This window comes from Oratosquilla oratoria, chromosome 10 (genome assembly GCF_046742065.1).
Source record: "Oratosquilla oratoria isolate Oo_2021 chromosome 10, ASM4674206v1, whole genome shotgun sequence".
NCBI classification, from domain to species: domain Eukaryota; kingdom Metazoa; phylum Arthropoda; class Malacostraca; order Stomatopoda; family Squillidae; genus Oratosquilla; species Oratosquilla oratoria.
The window spans coordinates 40,229,742-40,248,625 of record NC_134786.1 but is presented as its reverse complement, the minus strand read 5'-3'; the positions used below and the strand labels follow the sequence as shown (position 1 = coordinate 40,248,625).

The 18,884-nt window shown below is 39.7% G+C and overlaps 2 protein-coding genes across 23 annotated transcripts in view; one reads left to right on the top strand and one right to left on the bottom strand.

Annotated features, from left to right (window-relative positions):
- LOC143029186 (uncharacterized) overlaps window positions 1-15,585 on the bottom strand; it is a 42,940-nt gene extending 27,355 nt beyond the window's left edge. For 2 of the 22 annotated variants that reach the window (XM_076191706.1, XM_076191715.1), the window contains exons 1-3: window positions 15,339-15,581; window positions 7,519-7,613; window positions 5,136-5,267 (exon numbers count right to left, since the gene is read on the bottom strand). In XM_076191706.1, coding sequence (XP_076047821.1) covers window positions 5,136-5,140 — 5 coding nt within the window. In that variant the 5' untranslated portion in view covers window positions 5,141-5,267; window positions 7,519-7,613; window positions 15,339-15,581. Of the gene's footprint in view, window positions 1-824; window positions 889-5,135; window positions 5,268-7,518; window positions 7,614-7,762; window positions 7,868-14,290; window positions 14,487-15,338 lie in introns of those variants that run through there. The other 20 variants (XM_076191716.1, XM_076191726.1, XM_076191707.1 and 17 more) reach the window with 19 other exon arrangements.
- Window positions 15,586-15,846: 261 nt separating this feature from the next.
- The window catches only part of LOC143029184 (katanin p80 WD40 repeat-containing subunit B1-like), a 571,733-nt gene continuing 568,695 nt past the window's right edge, over window positions 15,847-18,884 (top strand). The window contains exon 1 of the mRNA XM_076191703.1: window positions 15,847-16,228. Within this exon, the coding sequence (XP_076047818.1) occupies window positions 16,180-16,228 (49 nt within the window). The 5' untranslated portion in view covers window positions 15,847-16,179. The remainder of the gene's footprint in view (window positions 16,229-18,884) is intronic.

Sequence of the window (18,884 nt, the reverse complement as noted above, 5' to 3'; positions counted from 1 at the left end):
GGGAGATAGGGTTGATGAAAGAATATTGGGATAGTTTGGACATGTGGAAAGAATGAGTGAAAAAAGATTAGTAAAAGAGGTGTGGAAGGCAGAGATAGAAGGAATGAACATAATGGATGGGATAAAAAGAGCATTGGGAAAGAAGGGAATGTCCATCGAGGAAGGACGGGAGAAGACAGAAGATAGGGGTGAATGGAGAATGGTTGTGTATGGATGATCCTGTGATGCACCAAAGGGAATGGGTGGGGGGGGAGTATGTGTGAAAAGTAAACTGATGCAGCCTGAAGGGATTTCTACCCACCTTCTCTTTTTCTGCACGAGGGGACAGAGAGGGGGGTCCCCAATTAAATGAAGTGGCCTTGCTGTGGATGTGCTGTCTTGCAACACTGCTTCTGACCCAGGGGAGTGGGCGAGATGCAGGGATAACCCATCATCCAGGTAGAGCCAAGATAAGAGGGAGGGAGGGGATGGATGGGAGTGGAGTATATGAGGATGGAATGGGTGGGAGTGAATTTTATGCCATTGTGTTTTGGCTACCTCCCTTGTAAAAGGAAAAAAGCCTTTAGTATATGTATGTATGAATTTAATTATGTAACATGCCTCCACCATTATAATCATTGCCACCACCAATGCCTCCAGGATGTTGATGAGTTTTGAGGATCAACAGCAGAGTTGATTCTCTTGGATGTCTGTTTTGCAGGACCACCACTTCTATATATATGTTGTTAATCTCACATACCCTGAAAGTCTAAGATAACAAGCACTTTATTTATCAATTCTATTCCAAAGTCAAAAAGTACAATTTCTCATTAATGCACACTAACTTCTAATTCTGCTACAAAAATAGTAATTTTATCTCAGTCGCCAATCTCTGTTGGTTTCAAGACCCTGCAATGGAGTAATTATTGACCATACAGAAGGTAAATTAAATCCAGTTTGTTGAAATACAACACCTCATCCTGTACTTTAAAATATTTACTATTAATGTTTACAGTATATAAGTATTAATATTGAATATTTCAAATACATGAACAGGTTGACATAATCTCAACCTGTATTTAGAAATATTCACTATGGTAAATATGTAAATTAATTGTTGCTTCAAGTTTCATTAAATAATCTGCAGCCCCACAATAGTTGACAACAATCCTTGGGCCTTCCCACAGGTTTATCTGGGAAGAAACTTCAGACTGTTGCCTGTGTTGTATTAACATTGGTTTATTTGTTGAGAATGGTAGGAGGAAGACAACAATCACATGTTATCAGCTCCACACATGTGAAACAATGTAAGAAATGCAGTGAATAGAGAGAGATCTGGGATCCAGCCTGAAGACTGTCATCCCCTTGTGCTGCATCTCTTGATGGGGGTGTGGGGGTTGATGGGTTTTGAAAATGGACAACTTTGCTGTCTATCTTGTAGAACCACCACATGCAGGTAACCATCATTGGTCCCACCACATGCAGGTAACCATCGTCCCTCGTTAAGTCGGACTACATGGGGGGGAAGGGTGTCCGACTATGCCGATTGTCCGACTTAATAGATGGCCTATAGCCCCAAGGCTAGCCTAGCCTAATAAACAAATGAAAGACTCAAATAGAATTACCTGTACAGATATTGGTTGTTATTACCTAGGCTATCTTGTTTTACCTTACCTTCATAACATGCAAACACTGTACACTGTAAATCAGATTTATTTGTTTTGTTTTGTTTTTGTTTTTATGAAAACCAAACATGATGAAGGCTATCATCAATTTGTAAGGTAGAGTAACCATAGAGCTGATTGCACTGCATAAACAAATAAATAAAAGACGTAAATGAAATGAACGGTTATCACTTCATTGAGATTTTATCTATGCAAATAATTATTTATGCATTAAGCATTAAATTCTTACATTTGCTGTATTTATGCATTAAAGAACAAAAGAAGAAATACTTCTGTAAATACATACATACATACACCAAGGCCTTTCAAGGGAGGTAGCCAAAAACAAAAAGGCATAAAATCATTCCCACCCATTCCATCCCTAAATACACTCCACTCCCCTCCACCCTCCCTCTTATCTTAGCACCTCCTGGATGATGGGTCATCCCTGCACCCTGTCCACTGCCCTGGGTCAGAGGCAGTGTCGCAAGTCAGCACATCCACAGCAAGGCCGCTTCATTAAATCGGCGACCCCCCTCTCCGTCCCCCCCATGCATAAAAGGAGAAGACAGGGAGAAATCCCTTCAGGCTGCATCAAATTTTGCTCACACATACAACCACTCCTCATTTAACGACGACAATTGGGACCAGCGCGCCGTCGTTAACCGAATTGGTCGTTAAGCGAAAGTGTATACATATACGTACATGTACTGTATGTACAATGTCCAGCAATACATGTATCTTTATTTTCGTGTATTTTCCCTCTTTTATACAGTACATTAAAGCTTTATTTACTGTTTATTTACGGTGGTTAGGTTCCTGAAATTACCGTATATGACCAAATCCACGTATGCTGACATTCCATATTGAATACCGGGGTATTTTTTTAGTTTCGACCATGGGAGCAGTATAGCAATAGAAAATTAATTATTAATTTTGTAAATTAAAATGTATCAACGTAATATGCAATTTTGTGGGCGGAAATGAAAGTAAAAAATACCATGCTACAAGAAAATATGCTAATGAACGAAGTCGGTAGCATAGGATTGGGACGCCATCTTGTCGTCTGCCAACGTCTCTCACGACGACGACAACGAGGATGAGCCGGATGACATTTAATTTGCAGGTAATGATTTATCAAACACAGGTCAGGTTAGTTTAGTTTAGGTTAGACGAATTCAACATCCTTTTATTTCTTCGACATCGGCATCTATCATAACAAACATGGTGTACCATTCGTCCGACATGACTTCGTTACTTACGAAATTTGTTTTAGCACCTTTTTTTTTTATTTCCGCTCACAAAATTGCATATTACTTTGATACATTATAATTTACAAAATTAATAATTAATCTTCTATTGCTATATTGCGTCCATGGTCGAAACTAAAAATTTACCACTACCGGTATATACTGTACCCCAGGTAGTTTTTGCAGCTTGCAGGATGGTAATGTAGACCTAAGCTTCAGAACACTTTACCTCACAGGTAATTTCCACCGTACAAGTTCAATTATAACATCATACAAATTTGCCTCAGCCAACTTAATTATCGTACACGACGTCGTAACTTCGGGAGATTTACGTTAAACGAATGTCATAAAGCCTGTCGTAACTCCGCGTCGTCTCTAACCGAGTAGGTCGTTAAACGAGGAGTACCTGTACTATTTCATCCCCCATCCCCCCACCCATTCCACCTCATGCATCACAACATCATCCATATACAACCCTTCTCCATTCACCCCTGTCTTCTGTCCTCTCCCATCCTTCCTCAACAGACATTCCCCTCTTCCCCAAAGCCCCCTTCACCCCATCCATCCATCTCATCCGAGGATGTCCCCTCATGTTCACTCCTTCCACATCTACCTTCCATACCTCTTTTACTAGTCTTTCTTCACTCATTCTTTCCATGTGTCCAAACCATACTAATACTCTTCCATCAACCCTATCTCCCAACTCCCTTTCCACACCTGTTCTCCTCCTCACCTTCTCATTTCTCACTCTATCCAGCCTAGTAACCCCCATCATACTTCTCAGACACCTCATCTCAAACACATTCAAACTCCTTCTCTCTTCCTCTCTTATGTTCCATGTTTCATCCCCATACAGTGCTGTTGACACAATCACTCCTTCATACAGTCTCCTCTTAGCATCCATTCCCAAATGTCTATTCCTCATTACACTTTTTAATCCACCAAGGCATTTACTCGCTTCTCCCAATCTACATTCTACCTCCACCTCCACTCCACCTTTTCCTGCCACATCTGCACCCAAGTACCTAAAACTATCCACTTCCTCCAGTCGCTCTCCCTTAATGCTCACTTCCAGTCTGCTGCCACTTTCACCCCTTATACATCTCATCACCTTACTTTTGCCCACATTTATCTTCAGCTTTCTTCTTTCACACACTCTCCAAAACTCTATCACCAACTTCCTCAATCCCTCGTCTGATCCTGCTATAAGCGCAGTGTCGTCCGCAAACAACAGCTAGCTCACCTCCCACTTTTCTCCATTTTCTTTAACCATCTCCAATCCCTGACCAACTACCCTTGCATTTACCTCTTGCACCACCCCATCCATGTACAAGTTGAACAGCCAGGGCGACATAACGCATCCCTGACTAAGTCCCACCTTTAGCTCAAAGCACTCACTCTCTCCATTTCTAATCCTGACACATGCTCTACTACTCTCGTAAAAACTCTTGACAGCTCCTAGAAGCTTTCCTCCTATCCCGTATATCCGCAAAACCTCCCACAGTGCCTGCCTGTCTACCCTGTCGTAAACCTTTTCCAGATCCATGAAAGCCCAAAACACATCCTTCCCCTTTCCTATAGCTTTCTCACATATCTGTCTTACCACAAAAACCTGATCTACATAACCTCTGCCCGTCCTAAATCCACACTGTTCCTCACCAATTACTCCCTCTCTTCCTCTCGTAATCCTCTCAATCAAGATCCTCCCATAAGCCTTCCCAACTACACTTAACAAGCTAATGCCTCTGAAACTACTACATTCACACTTGTCCCCTTTTCCCTTGTAGAGTGGAGCTATACAGGCACTCCTCCAGTCCTCCGGCACTCTACCCTCTCTACAACAAACATTAAATAACCTCACCAGCCAGTCCATCATCCCTGTACCTCCTTTTTATAGACATTCTGCATGACATCCATCCAGACCAGGTGCCTCCTGTTTTCATCATCTTAACAAATGCCTTCACATCATCCTTCCTTATTTCTTCTCCATTTTCCTCACTCATCATGGTCATTTTCTTAGCATTTCCCACTGCAGCTATCTTTCCCTCCCTATCCTTCTTCACATTTAGCAACTCCCTAAAACATTCTGCCCATCTTCCCCTTACTGCCTTCTCGTCCATTATCATCTCTCCATCTGCACCTTTTACCTTTTCTTCTCTACTTGATTCGCCTCCTCTTCCTCTCATAATTTCTTTCCAAAACGTCTTTTTATTACTTTCAAAATTTTCTGTCATACTCTTACCTCATTTCACATCTGCTCTCCTCTTTGCCTCCTTTACCTTGTGCTTTACTTCTCTTTTCTTTTCTTTGTACCTCTCATATGACTCCCTCATCCTATTTTTTAACCAATCTGTGAAAGCTCGCTTCTTCTCTTCTGTAAACAGCAAAATTAAAAATAAACATTGCAAATTCGTACCTTTTTCTTGCTATGTACCATACATTAAAGAATAATTAAGAACAATTAAAAAGAACAATTCAGAAACGGTTTTTATACAAAGCAATTTCTCATCAGAAGAGTGAAGTCCACTCATAGATGGTTGAGGAGAGTCAGGAGACTGAAAGCTGGTTGATACTTGAGGAGAGTCTGACTCTGTAGCAGCCGTAACAACTGGCTTGAAAAAAGAATTGATTTTTAATTGCTTTCCTTGTCTGTGTTGCCTCCAAATGATCATATCCTCAAAGATCTTAAATGCGGGTAATACTGGTTGCTTTCCTCATCTGCAGTTGAATCAATGTACGCTATGATAGTGTCAAGGGCTCCTTGAACCACTGAAAGCTTGGGAATTCGAACTTTCGAATCATTTCCTTCATCATCTTCCTCTTGTATTGTGTCACCTTTAAGAACTTCTTTGGCTATTTCTTCATCTGTCATAACATGATGGCCAGTGTCACCTTCTGTTTCTTCTACCCCTCTCTTACAACATCCAAAGAAACGCGTTCCTCTGCTTTTTTAAGGAGACAATGAAAATCATTTGGCTCAAAACCTTCAAAGTCGTACTCAACATCATCAGTACCATACAAAAGTTTTTTCCATGCATTGGCCAGTGTTGTTGTTTTGACCTCTTTCCATGCCATCTTTAGGAGCAATTTCTGAACTGCTGGTACGAAAAAAAAAAAAAAAAAAAAAATCTTGGAAAATGTCCATACTGAAACAAGCCTTTTGTGAGTTGTAGTAATGAATGGGCAGATGGTTCATACAATCTTTCAAAACTCGAGGGTGCTTAGACTTGCCCACCACAGCGAGAGGCAAACAATGCAGGCAATCTGCGTTAGCACAATACAAGAATGAAATCCTTTCTTTACTTATTTTCAACCCATGAATTTCTTTTTCATCTCTAAATGCCTGCATATTTTTGGGGATACAACGCCAAAAAAGACCACTTTTTGAGAGGTTAAAAGCCCCTCATCTTTGATCAGCTTTTTTAACTTCTGCCTAAAAGGCTCAACATCTTCAACTGGCACACTGCCTGCTTCCCCATGCAATACTTTATCACAAAGCCCATGCCTATTTCTGAAGCGCCATAACCATCCATCACTAGCAGTAAAATAATTAATTCCCATAGGTCTAGCCAACTTTTGAGCAGCATCTTGAATGGCAATCCATCGAACTTTTACACCACATGATTGTTGCTGCACAAACCATTTCGTTACCGCTTCTTCCAAATTTCCATTCTCAGAAACTCACATCCTTTTTCTATTTCCAAGAGAAGAATTTTCATGGCCTTCAGTCGCATTGTACTTTAAAGAAAAGGCTAGGAGTTTATCTTTAGCTTTCCAAATGTCTAACACAGTTTATTTCTTCACCCCATACTCTTCACACTTTTCACAGTAGCTCCAGCTTCTAATCTACAAATAAGTTAAAGTTTCTTGGTAACTGATAGAGTCACAAGCTTTCAAGTGCTGGTTGCACCTCTTCCAGGCATTCTGCAAGAAAATATTGATGAAAAATGGAGATGAGCACTTCAACAACTTGATATAGCCACAGCAAGCTTTGGAATACTGCCAAAATTTAGAATGACTGCATGCCATTTGTTGAGTAAAAACAAAATATCGGCATAAAAAAAATGGCCGCTTTAAGGGCAAACATTTGTATTCTTGGTCACGAAACATTTGTATTCTTGGTCATTGTCCGCCTTATCCAATATCCAAGTTATCAGGGTCCGAGTTAATGAGGGCATACTGTAATGTGAATATTCTTTATGTACATTAACAGGTTGAGAGGATGCACTTCTACAAATTATGGGTTCCACTTTTGCACACCCACCTGAAAGGGCCAATGATAGGTACCTGCATGAGGTGGTCTTATGAAAAGGATATCAGAAAGAGTTATCTCCATGCTGCACATCTTCAAACCCCATCAACTTTCTCAATCCATTTGGAAATGCAGCCCCCAATGTACTGGCACACAATCTTCAGAACTGACCCCAGTATCTCTTTATCAACTTTGTATTTCTTCTACCTTTAAATTTCATGAAACTTGAAAAATGGAAACTGCTCCCTTCCTATCATTACTCTCAGATGGTGACACAACAACTCCAACATAGACCCAAGGAGGCTGCCAGCTACTGTTGGGCTGCAGGTTTCCAGTCATGGAAATGTGAAGCAATGATTGAACTGACACCCACCTGAATGGAGGTAGTAACAAAACTGAAGAAGTAGCCAACGAAATCAGCAGTCAACATCTGGTGCCGTCTTTCTCACAGGAATTTTTGCTTTTGACCTGAAAAATTACTTTAATGAGAGGAAGGAGAGATGATTTCAAGCAACACTAGGTGCCAATAAGTAAATATATCATGCCAGAGGCCATCACCCTGCACTAAAGCAATTACTATGGGGAGGAACCAACAACAGGAAAAGACATTGAGATACCTCTTCAAGTCAGCATTCAGTGTCAAGAGACAACCCCTGGTGGAGGTATGAATGAGATACCCACAGTACTCATTGTTAAGGTAAGTCAGCCAATCCTAGTGACAGCTGTTGGGAATAGGAAGGGTGGCTGCATAAGATCTTGCCGGAAGGAATTGAGGGGGAAATGAGAAATGGAATATGTGGCCCTGCATATGTGGAATGAAGCAATAACATCAATGCATTAAATTTCACTGAAGGAAAATTCATAAGACTGACCTGTCAAGACAAGAACACGTGACAATTTTGCCAAAAGATAACACTAAGATAAGGCTGAAATGCTTAGCAGTAGTATTATGAAATATCTTACATACATACATATACCAAAGGCTTTTTTCTCCATTACATGGGGAGTAGCCAAAAAAAAAAGCATAGAAACCACTCCCACCTATTCCATCCCCTACATATTCCACTCCCCTCCACCCTCCTCCCTCCGTCTCATCTTGGCACCTCCTGGATGATGGGTCATCCCTGCATCCTGTCCACTGCCCTGGGTCAGAAGCAGTGTCGCAAGACACAGCACATCCACAGCAAGGCCAATTCATTAATTCGGCGACCCCCCCCCTCTCTCTGTCCTCTCATGCAGAAAAAGGGAAGACAGGGAGAAATCCCTTCAGGCTGCGTCAAATTATTTCTCATGCATACTTCCTCACCCACCATCCCCCACCCACTCCCCCTCATGCATCACAGCATCATCCATATACAACCCTTCTCCATTCACCCCTATTTTCTGTCCTCTTCCATCCCTCCTCAACAGACATTCCTCTCTTTTGTAATGCCCCTTTTACCCCATCCATCCATCTCATCCGAGGATGCCCCCTCATATTCACTCCTTCCACCTCTGCCTTCCACACCTCTTTTACTAATCTTTCTTCACTCATTCTTTCCATGTGTCCAAACCATCCTAATACTCTTTTATCAACCCTCTCCCAACTCCCTTTCCACCCCCGTTCTCCTCCTCACCTCCTCATTTCTCACTCTATCTAGCCTAGTAACCCCTATCATACTTCTCAGTGTAAGAGGCCGGTAGTTGTACGAATGGAAATGAGCTTGGGAAACACTAGGGCATTAGAATGCTGACTCAACAAGTCAGACTCGGCACCCACTGTTGATAAACACTAGCCGACAGAACGGTGAATGTTTTTAAAATAATAGCTGATGTAATCAAAACTCTGTAAGCGCAGGTTAGCTTCGTTTGACTAATGCTGAGGTAAACGATATTGCTAGTGGCATTGCAATGGCTTTCCGGATTGGAGCAAGGTGGAGAAGGAGAAAAAAACTATTGGTGCATGAATTCAAAGTCACGCCCATAAGGAGTGACATTTATTTGAGAAGTCAGAGGAGATTGGATTAGAAAAATTAGTGACGTCAGACGAAGGTAGCTTAGCGTAGGATACGGGGATCTCGAGAGACGGTCTAGGGAGACGAGAGAGATCCTGAGTGTAACAAGACTGTGAAATTACAGTGAAAGAAGAAAAGTACCAATTTCTTTACCCCAGGACTGATTTGAAGTACATGACAAGAACTAGGCAAGGGGCCTAATGCACTTGGAAACTAGTGAGATTAAAGGAAACTAGGCATGGGGCCTACTGCTTAAAAAGTACTGGAAAACTACTGGATACTTATAAGAAAAGACGTGAGGGGAAATTAAGTGACTACTAACAGAATAGAGGGAGAGGTTTGACAGTGGTGACAGTGACTACAAGGGGAGGTGAAACTCAGACATTTCATCTCAAACACATTCAAACTCCTTCTCTCTTCCTCTCTTATGTCCCATGTTTCTGCCCTGTAGAGTGCTGTCGGCACAACCACTCCTTCATATAACTTCCTCTTAGCACCCATCCCCAGATGTCTATTCCTCATTACACTTTTTAATCCACCAAGGCATTTACTCGCTTCTCTCAATCTACATTCTACCTCCACCCCCAATCCTCCCTTTCCTGTCACATTCGCACCCAAATATCTAAAACTATCCACTTCCTCCAGTCTCTCCCTTAATGCTCACTTCCAGCCTGCTGTCACTCTCTCCCCTTGTACATCTCATCACCTTACTTTTGCCCACATTTATCTTCAGCTTCCTTCTTTCACACGCCTTCTCAAACTCTGTCACTAACTTCCTCAATCCCTCCTCTGATCCTGCTACAAGCTCAATGTCGTCAGCAAACAACAGCTGGTTTATTTCCCACTTTTCTCCATTTTCTTCAATCATTTCCAACCCCTGACCCACTACCCTTGCATTCACCTCTCACACCACCCCATCCATGTATAGATTGAACAGCCAGGGCAACATAACACATCCCTGACGAAGTCCCACCTTTACCTCAAACCATTCACTCTCTCCATTTCTAATCCTTACACAAGCTCTACTACTCTCATAAACACTCTTGACTGCTCTTAACAGCTTTCTTCCTATCCCATATATCTGCAGTACCTACCACAGTGCCTTCCTGTCTACCCTGTTGTAAGCCTTTTCCAAAAAACATCCTTACCTCTTCCTATAGTTTTCTCACATATCTGTCTTGCCAGAAAAATCTGATCTACACAACCCCTACATGTCCTAAAACCACACTGTTCCTCACCAATTACTCCCTCTGTTCCTCTCCTAATCCTCTCAATCAAGACCCTCCCATAAGCCTTCCCAACAATACTCAACAAGCTGATCCCTCTGAAACTACTACACTCACACTTGTCCCCATTTCCCTTGTAAATAATTAACAAAAATTATTTGGTACATTGGAGTTATTTTTCAGAGCTCTAAGGAATTAAAATTCGACTCCAAATGTCATCAAGTCCTTCCTAGGACTTTTAGTGTATAAAATCTGACCTAAATAAACCAATCTCTACCCGAGGATACTTGAAGCAGAGATAAAACAATGTAAATAACGATTTCTCTTCAGGTTTGGATATACATATTGAGTTGCTAGACAAGTCTAATATACTGCATATTTACCATCAAATGAATTCAATAGGAAGTAGCTTCAAAATGAGCTTAACAACTTGAAATGCCAAAGTATAAAATTATCAAAACATATAAATGGAAAAGTGTGATATTGTGACTGGTAAACTACTGGTGCATGTATCCAAGATTTTGGACAAGCAGAAGAGGCTTGAAGAGAGTATTTTCTCATTGGAGAAAGAAATTCTTGGCAAACTAGAATGTGTACAGGTAAGAATGAAGGATATGGCCGAGGCGATGTCCGAAGGCCAGAGCAGTGTTAAGGATATAGAAGTTAGGTTGGGGACTGTGGAGGCCCTCCTTGTAGATTACAAAGAGAGGAATATCAATAATGCTCAACATATTAGTGATTTTACGAACTTTGAGTCCAGGATAAGTAAATTGGAAGACATTGCTATTGGTAAACATTGTGAATATGCAGAAGCAGTTAAGAAGGTAGAACCAGAAGTTCAATATTCCATTAAGCAGGAATTGGAACAGTTGAAAGTAATGGTAAATGAGAATAATGCCAAAATTAGAGAAGAGATCTGAGAACAACAAAAGAAAAAATTAGAGAACTGAAAGATGAAGAGGTATGTAAGAATAATATTATCATACATGGAGTACCTAAAAGTAAAAAGAATTTGTGAAGAGAAAAGAAAGTGACAGGACTTTTGTAAAAAGCTGATAGATGTATTTGAGGTGGTATTAAGGAGTTAGTTTAATAAATCTCACTTGCCTGGGAAAACCCACTGAGGATGCCCATAAGTCTAAACTACTACTGGTTCATTCTAAATCTTTAGCTGATAAAAATTAAATGCTCAGGAGAACTTGGAAGCTGAAGGGTTCTGAAGAATATAAGGAAACAGCATTACATCACAAAGTCTCAGAGGGGAAATATGAGAAGCTTGGTGGCAAAGGGTAAAAAGCTTGAAGAAGATGATGAGTCAGATAAATTTTTATTTCAGGTATGGGGCCCACCAAGCAAAATGAGTATAAGGTGGATAAGAAAGCAACTGTAAATAAACAAAGAGTGCAGAAGTACCAAGTAATAGTAGTGTAAATGGGTTAGTATGTAATGAGGTTATGCAGACAATGTCCTGCTGGTACAGTGAGTCCTCCTTATATGGTCATTCTTTATCCGGTAAATTCACAGTTATGATATTTGGTAATTACTACCCTCGATTCTATTTACGGTAAGAAAAATTCACAGATACAGTATCCGCTAGATATTTTGAAGAGGAAAGAGCAGGAAGAAGGTACGTCTGTCATATCCTATTATTACATGTTATAAAGGGTTTGGTATACAGTAATTTCAATTTGCGGTGAGGTTTTCAGGAATGCATATGTACCATATAATGAAGACTAACTGTACACAAATGTTGATGTCTTGAGAACAGAGATTATTGAACTTATATCATGATTAGAGCAATGTACACAAAAGCCACATATTTTGTTTTTATGTGAGATCAACCCCAAAAATGCAAGATATTCATTTACATCTGAAGAAATTTCAATTTCTGGTTATAAGTTATGTATGAAGACAAGGAAGAAGAAAGACAGAGGACTTGTTATATGAGTATTATGTGAGAGTGTATCAGCTTGGCAGGTGAAAATTACAACTAAGTTGATGAGGCACTATGGATCCAGATGAGAAGTGCCAAAAATGTAGATATTTTCATGGGATGCATGTATAGGAGTCCCCAGAGCACAAAGGATAATAATACCTTACTTAGGAATTTACTAGTGGAAGCAAATAGTGGCAAGGATGCCCATGTCATGACGGTAGGTAATTTTAATTATTCAAAAATTAATTGACAGACCTAGTCAACAGAAGGAAATACAGAGACTGAAGAATATTAATCTATTGAAGCTTTCAAAGATTCTCATATGTACATACATATACCAAGGCTTTTTCCCCCTTACAAGGGAGGTAGCCAAAAAGGAAAAGGCATAAAATCATTCCCACCCATTCCATCCCTGAATACACTCCACACCCCTCCACCCTCCCTCTTATCTTAGCACCTCCTGGATGACGGGTCATCCCTGCACCTTGTCCACTGCCCTGGGTCAGAAGCAGTGTCGCAAGACACAGCACATCCACAGCAAGGCCGCTTCATTAAATCGGCAACCCCCCCTCTCCGTCCCCCCATGCATAAAAGGAGAAGACGGGGAGAAATCCCTTCGGGCTGCATCAAATTTTGCTCACACATACTACCTCACCCCCCATCCCCCTGCCCATATGTATCAACATGTATTACAAGCCACTAGTGGAAGAGGTGTTAGTTCATCAAGTGTACTGGATTTAATTTTTACCAAGGAAGACGCAATGATATCTGATATCCTATATGAGTTACCCTTGAGTTAAAGTGATTATTGCATTATTACATTTAATGTGCAGTTCTGCACACCTAGTTTAATGCACTTATATAAGAAATTCTATTATGATAAAGATTACTTTAATTCTATGAGGTCATATAAGAATACTATTAATTGGGAGAAGTAACAGTTGCAAGGATGATGTTGAAGAGCAATGGGCATTAGTAATGGCAAGACTGCAGCATGCTATAAACAAATTTAATCCTAACAAAATTATTAAGTCAATTGGTCAACAGGTTAACAGCAAGCCACTTAACAACAAGGAGACGACAGGCAATAAGACAGAAACAAAGAGCATGGCAAAGGTACATGGAGACAAAACATCCAGTTAATATCAAGAGTATACTAGAGAAAGAAACAAAATAAGATTTATAACAAGAAAACAACATAAAAAATTGGAAGCAGATATTTCAGCAAGTGTTAAGGAGAACCCCAAGAAATTTTGGAAGTTTTTCGGAAGTACAGTTAAAACAAAAGATGGTGTGTCTGACTTAATGAAGTCAAGAGTAGGGAGCAAAGTTGAATTAACGAAAAAAATAGATGGTGAGAAAGCCCAAGTATTGGCTGATTTCTTTAGTGACGTGTTCACTCAGGAGCCTGAATGTATGCCCTTACCTAACAAGTCCAAGAATTACAATGTGAGGCTAGAAACTATGGACAATTACAACTAGGGAAATACAGGACAAACTGAAAAATGTCAAAGTGGATAAGTCTCAAGGTCCAGATAAAATCCACCTTCAATTACTAAAAGGACTGAGCAAGGAACTTGGGGAGCCACTACAATGCTTATCTAATACATCAATCACTCAGGGAAAGTACCAGAGATGCGGAAGAGAGCAATTGTATCTGCAATATATAAGAAGGGCTGCAGGAAAAATTCAAGTAACTATAGACCCATAAGTCTCATGTGTTATTCATAAAGTTCTGGAATCTATAATACCAGATAGAATACTAAATCATTTAATAGAAAATAACTTACGCCCTAAACAGTTTGGATTTATTAGTGGCAGATCCATTACATTGCAAATGTTAAATGTGATGAATGTATGGACTGAAGCACTTGACAGAGGAGGTGAGCTAAAGATAGTATATTTGGGTATGAAAAAGGCCTTTGATACAGTGCCACACAAGAGGTTGATCTCTAAGTTAAAAAGTTATGGTATCAGGGGACAACTTACTTTGTGGATTTCAGCATTACTATCAGGGAGAAAACGAGTTGTTGTCGGGGGCTCATCATCAAAATCGAAAGAGGTGTCAAGTGGAGTGCCTCAAGGTAGTGTAATTAGACCTTTATTATTTATTATATAAATAATTTGCTGGATAATATTGCCTCAACTTTATATATGTTTCCAGATGATACCAAGTACTTTAAAGAAATAGTGAATTTCATTGATCAAGAAATTGCATTAGTGAGACCTCATCTTGAATTTGGTGCCACAACCTGGAGCCCAATTAGGAAAAAAAATATATATATATATATATATATATATATATATATATAGATATAAATAACCTCTTTGGAAAATGTATAGAGAAGAGCAACAAAGATGATTCTGGGACTCAAGAATTTAAGTTATGAAGAGAGATTGAAAGTGCTGCAGCTGTCCACACTAGTATACAGGAGACTGAGGGGTGATATGATTGAAGTATATAAGGCTGCTAATAACTGGATACAGGCCCAGCTACAAGAGGACACAAAACAAGTATAAATTAATGAAAAAGAGATGTCATACAAGGCTGAGGCAAACTGTTCTTTATGGAAAGAATAGTCAACATATGGAATAATCTCCCATCAACTATAGTAGAAGCCCCGAGTGTATCTGCACTTGAGAGAAGACTTAGATTGGATAAATATTGGAGACATCAAGATGTGAAATTTAATCATGAAGCTGTGTTGTCACTTGCAGCATGCTGGTCAACAACTACATAAAATTTGTAAGATCTGGACATAGAGGCTAAACAGCCTGGGCCCAGTATTCACCTAAGTAAACCTAAGTTACTAAGTAATATAAATATCACTTATATTATAATTATAATATTGCTACATTCAAAGCAATGTGACTGTCACAGGAGAGGCTGCCAATTATCTATTCCCCATGCAGTGGCAAAAATCGCTTCTCCCTGGGCTTAATTCCGAAGACAAACTGATAATATTCGTATGCTGCATAATTCTAAGCCAAATTACCACCTTTGCACAAAAGGAACTACGATCATTCTTTCACCCACCCTGCAGGGGAGGGCGGAGTACTGTAAGATACCTCATTCCTCACCCACGTAGGATGGATATAAAATAAATCAAGTACCATGTTTTCTGGACACACCCTTTGGTTACTACAACGTCTTTCCATGTCCCCTGAAAACATTTAGCTGATGAAATTATTCGGCATGCATGGGAAATCCATAATACTTGAATTATTTTTACCGATCGTGAGTACCAATAGACGCTTTCGTTTGTTGACAATTTGTTGTCACGACCTACATCTGATTAACTCACACGTATTGGAATTAATTCATGTGTTTATCAATACATCCCCACTAAATAATTCATTATAAATTATTAATAATGTGTTGATAGTCAAAATTAATAATAATTGTAGAAGTACTCTTTTCTATATGTCCGTGGGATCCTGCAACCAATCGGGTTGTAAAACCAACTGTCATTGGTTAGCTCGCGAAACGGTGCTGTTAATCCAGCGAATCACAAACTATATTTTACCTGCTCTCGGTTCATTGTGTGAGTAGCGATGGTGAGTGGAAGGTGGAGTAATGTTTATACTGATCGTTTCCTGGATAAGTGATACCTGAGGTGAATATTAATTAGTGCAAGGATACATCTGTCAACAGTACCGGTCCATGCATACTTGCTGAAGTGTAAGTGACCGCAGAGACAGTGCAACAATGTGAAAAGTAGAATTATCAGGTGGTTGTTTACCGTTGTAGATGTGTACCCAAGTGGTAGGTTAAGGAAAACGTTAGCGGGTCAACCAAGGCCGAACGAGTTTTGCTCCACTGACCACTGAGAGGTCAGTCATCGTTTAATTGACCCCAAGGATCATCCTTCATCGTGATGAATCCAACTCGATCTCCAAACCTGTCCAAGAGGTCATGGAAACTACGTAAGTAAGTTTTTATGTTACGATAATGACTAGACTAGTAACCTCCAGTGACTGGTTCGTCCTGTTTATTGTGATAATTAATGTCATTTTGAGGCACATCTTCTGTGATGGATTTTCATAGTACACATTACCTGTTGTATACATTTTGTATAAACTACAAGGGAATGTCAATGTAAGTAGATTAGATCATATAATGAGGTGGAACCAGAGTAAAACAAATTTTATATGAGTTTCATTAGGTTTAGTCATTAGCTATAATGATTGAAATTTTTCATCCTTGAAGTAGGGCAGAAAATAAATTTCAAGAAGCTAATACCAAAATGATAATTCTGGTCGAGCAATGAAGGATCGGTCAAGATTTGCATTATGATTATAATTATTAGAGAGTTCAGGCTCTATCTTTGTTAACTTAAAGGCAGGTTAGTCTTGCAATGAAGTCCATGTGTTCTTGTTGTGATCTGTTTGCAGTGTATTTATATATATATTTACCTTAATCTGCATTTACGATTTAGGCTATAATTGGTTCTTGATATGCATTGCCAATAAAATTTGTAGGAGCTTTTATTGGAACTATAAATATATAGTTTTAGTTTTGTGGTATGAAGTATTATTATGCCATCATGTAACAGAAATGCATAGTTGTCCTTGACCAGAATTACTTAAGACAAATGATGGGTACCTGTTTATGATAGTCCAACAAGATAAATGTTGGAGAAGAGCATATCCCCAATCTTGCAATATCTAGGGGGCAGCACTGTATATGCTGAGGCAAAGAATAAAATTTTGTGGTAAAGCCTCCAGTTTTTTGCATAAAGAAAATTAGTATGCTTTTGATGCTGCAGTGATGCACTTCCCAACCCATTGTAGCCGAGCATATTATGGCTGAATTTATATGTTAAGGGGGGACTAGTGCATCAGCAGAATGCAGCTTCCTTGCCATACACATTGCTTGATGTGGGGTGGGAAGACCATCAGGTAAGAGACGATGAGCTAACTCTCCCAGTCTACCAGCCATTGGCAAAAATAGACCCTATTCAATACAGACAGATTCATTATTTGTATGGAAGGACTGGAGGATCATTGCTGACTAAAGAACTGTGGGTTTTGTCAATGAAACTGAAGGCAACAACCATTGTTATTATTAGTTTTATTGTTATTATTTGGATTCCTCCTTTTTAAGGGAGAAGAGCCCCTTGGTATATACAGATAGAGATTATTATAATGAAGTGCTATTGTTTATGTTTTCAAGTTTTTGTGATAATATTGGTTTCTTCGGTGAAGTTTAAAGGTTACACATAACACCAATTACTATACATGTACACAAGGCTACATTGATGAATTTAAAACTGAATTGACCAGTGGAAAAAAGAGCTGGGGCTCCCCTACAGGTTTAGCTCTTTTTCCTGTATATCACAGTCAGGTAAATGCATGATATTACTGTGTGGCTCATGCATAAGGGAATTAGGGAAATATATTATTTATTAATACCATTGCATGCAAAAGTGCACTCCCACACAAATGTGAGACACCTCTAAGACCATACCATAATCATAAATAGGTTTGAGCATGTAAATGTGGTATTCTTTGGTTGACATACTAATATACCCCCAGTGGTATGTCAGAATGATACAGATGAATATCAGGCATTTTATTGTTACAATAATAGTGTTGATGAAAATTATTTTAATTATAGGTGAACCATTAGTCGCACAGTTGTCTGATTTCTTGCACTGACTTCATTGCCACAACAGTCCAAGCACATAAGGCAAAGATGGTTATTTTGATCACAGCAATACACATTGTTGTATGTTCCTCACCTTTTACTGTGTATTGAAATTGACCCCTTTGCTACGGACAGGATTACCCACCAGTGAAGGAAATCATTAGGTTAGAGTTAGAATCAATTACTAAAGTCTCAGTAGCTCTCTTTGGAAAGGTTTTAACTTGTCTTGAATAACCTCTTTCATACTGGGTGGTACGTTTGACAGCAGTGACTTGAACTTCTCCTTGGGGCATAATATCGCACCAAAGAAGTGGAGTCATATAGGTGGTAAAGGAGAGCTTTAACCTCTTCTATACGGTGCCGCCTACGTAGGCGGCATGAGGAGCAAGTGGATATGCGAGGCTGCCATATCGGCGTCTTGATTATATCTATTGTAGTTGTCCCTGCATAACTGACATACTCTCTAAACTGGCTTCATCACATTTTCTATGGTTATCAAAATTCACGGGTGAAAGAGAGAACGATCGATATAAGCGGTGACTATTTTTTATGATGCGAGTATTGTGACGCAGCATCGTACGTCTCGCAGCTAATGCTGTTTGCGAGATTTTGGCCCGGAGGGAAGTGGTTAAAGCAGGTAGCAGAATTGAGGGAGGGTAGAGATTAAGTCTCCAATCAAGAGAATGTTAAATAATGTGGTCCATAGAGAAGTCACTGAAGTCCCTAAAATATTGACACCATGAAAAATGCAGCCCATGCTCTGCATGGAGTCTTTCATTAGTAGTGAAAGGGTTGATGGTGAGATCAATGATGGGTACCTGTAAATGGTGATTCTGTAAGATATCTATCAGAGAAAATCTTGTCCTTGCCACATGTCTTCAAAATCTTTCAACACCCTCACCTCCACCTGGAGGAGCAATTTTGAAAGGCTGA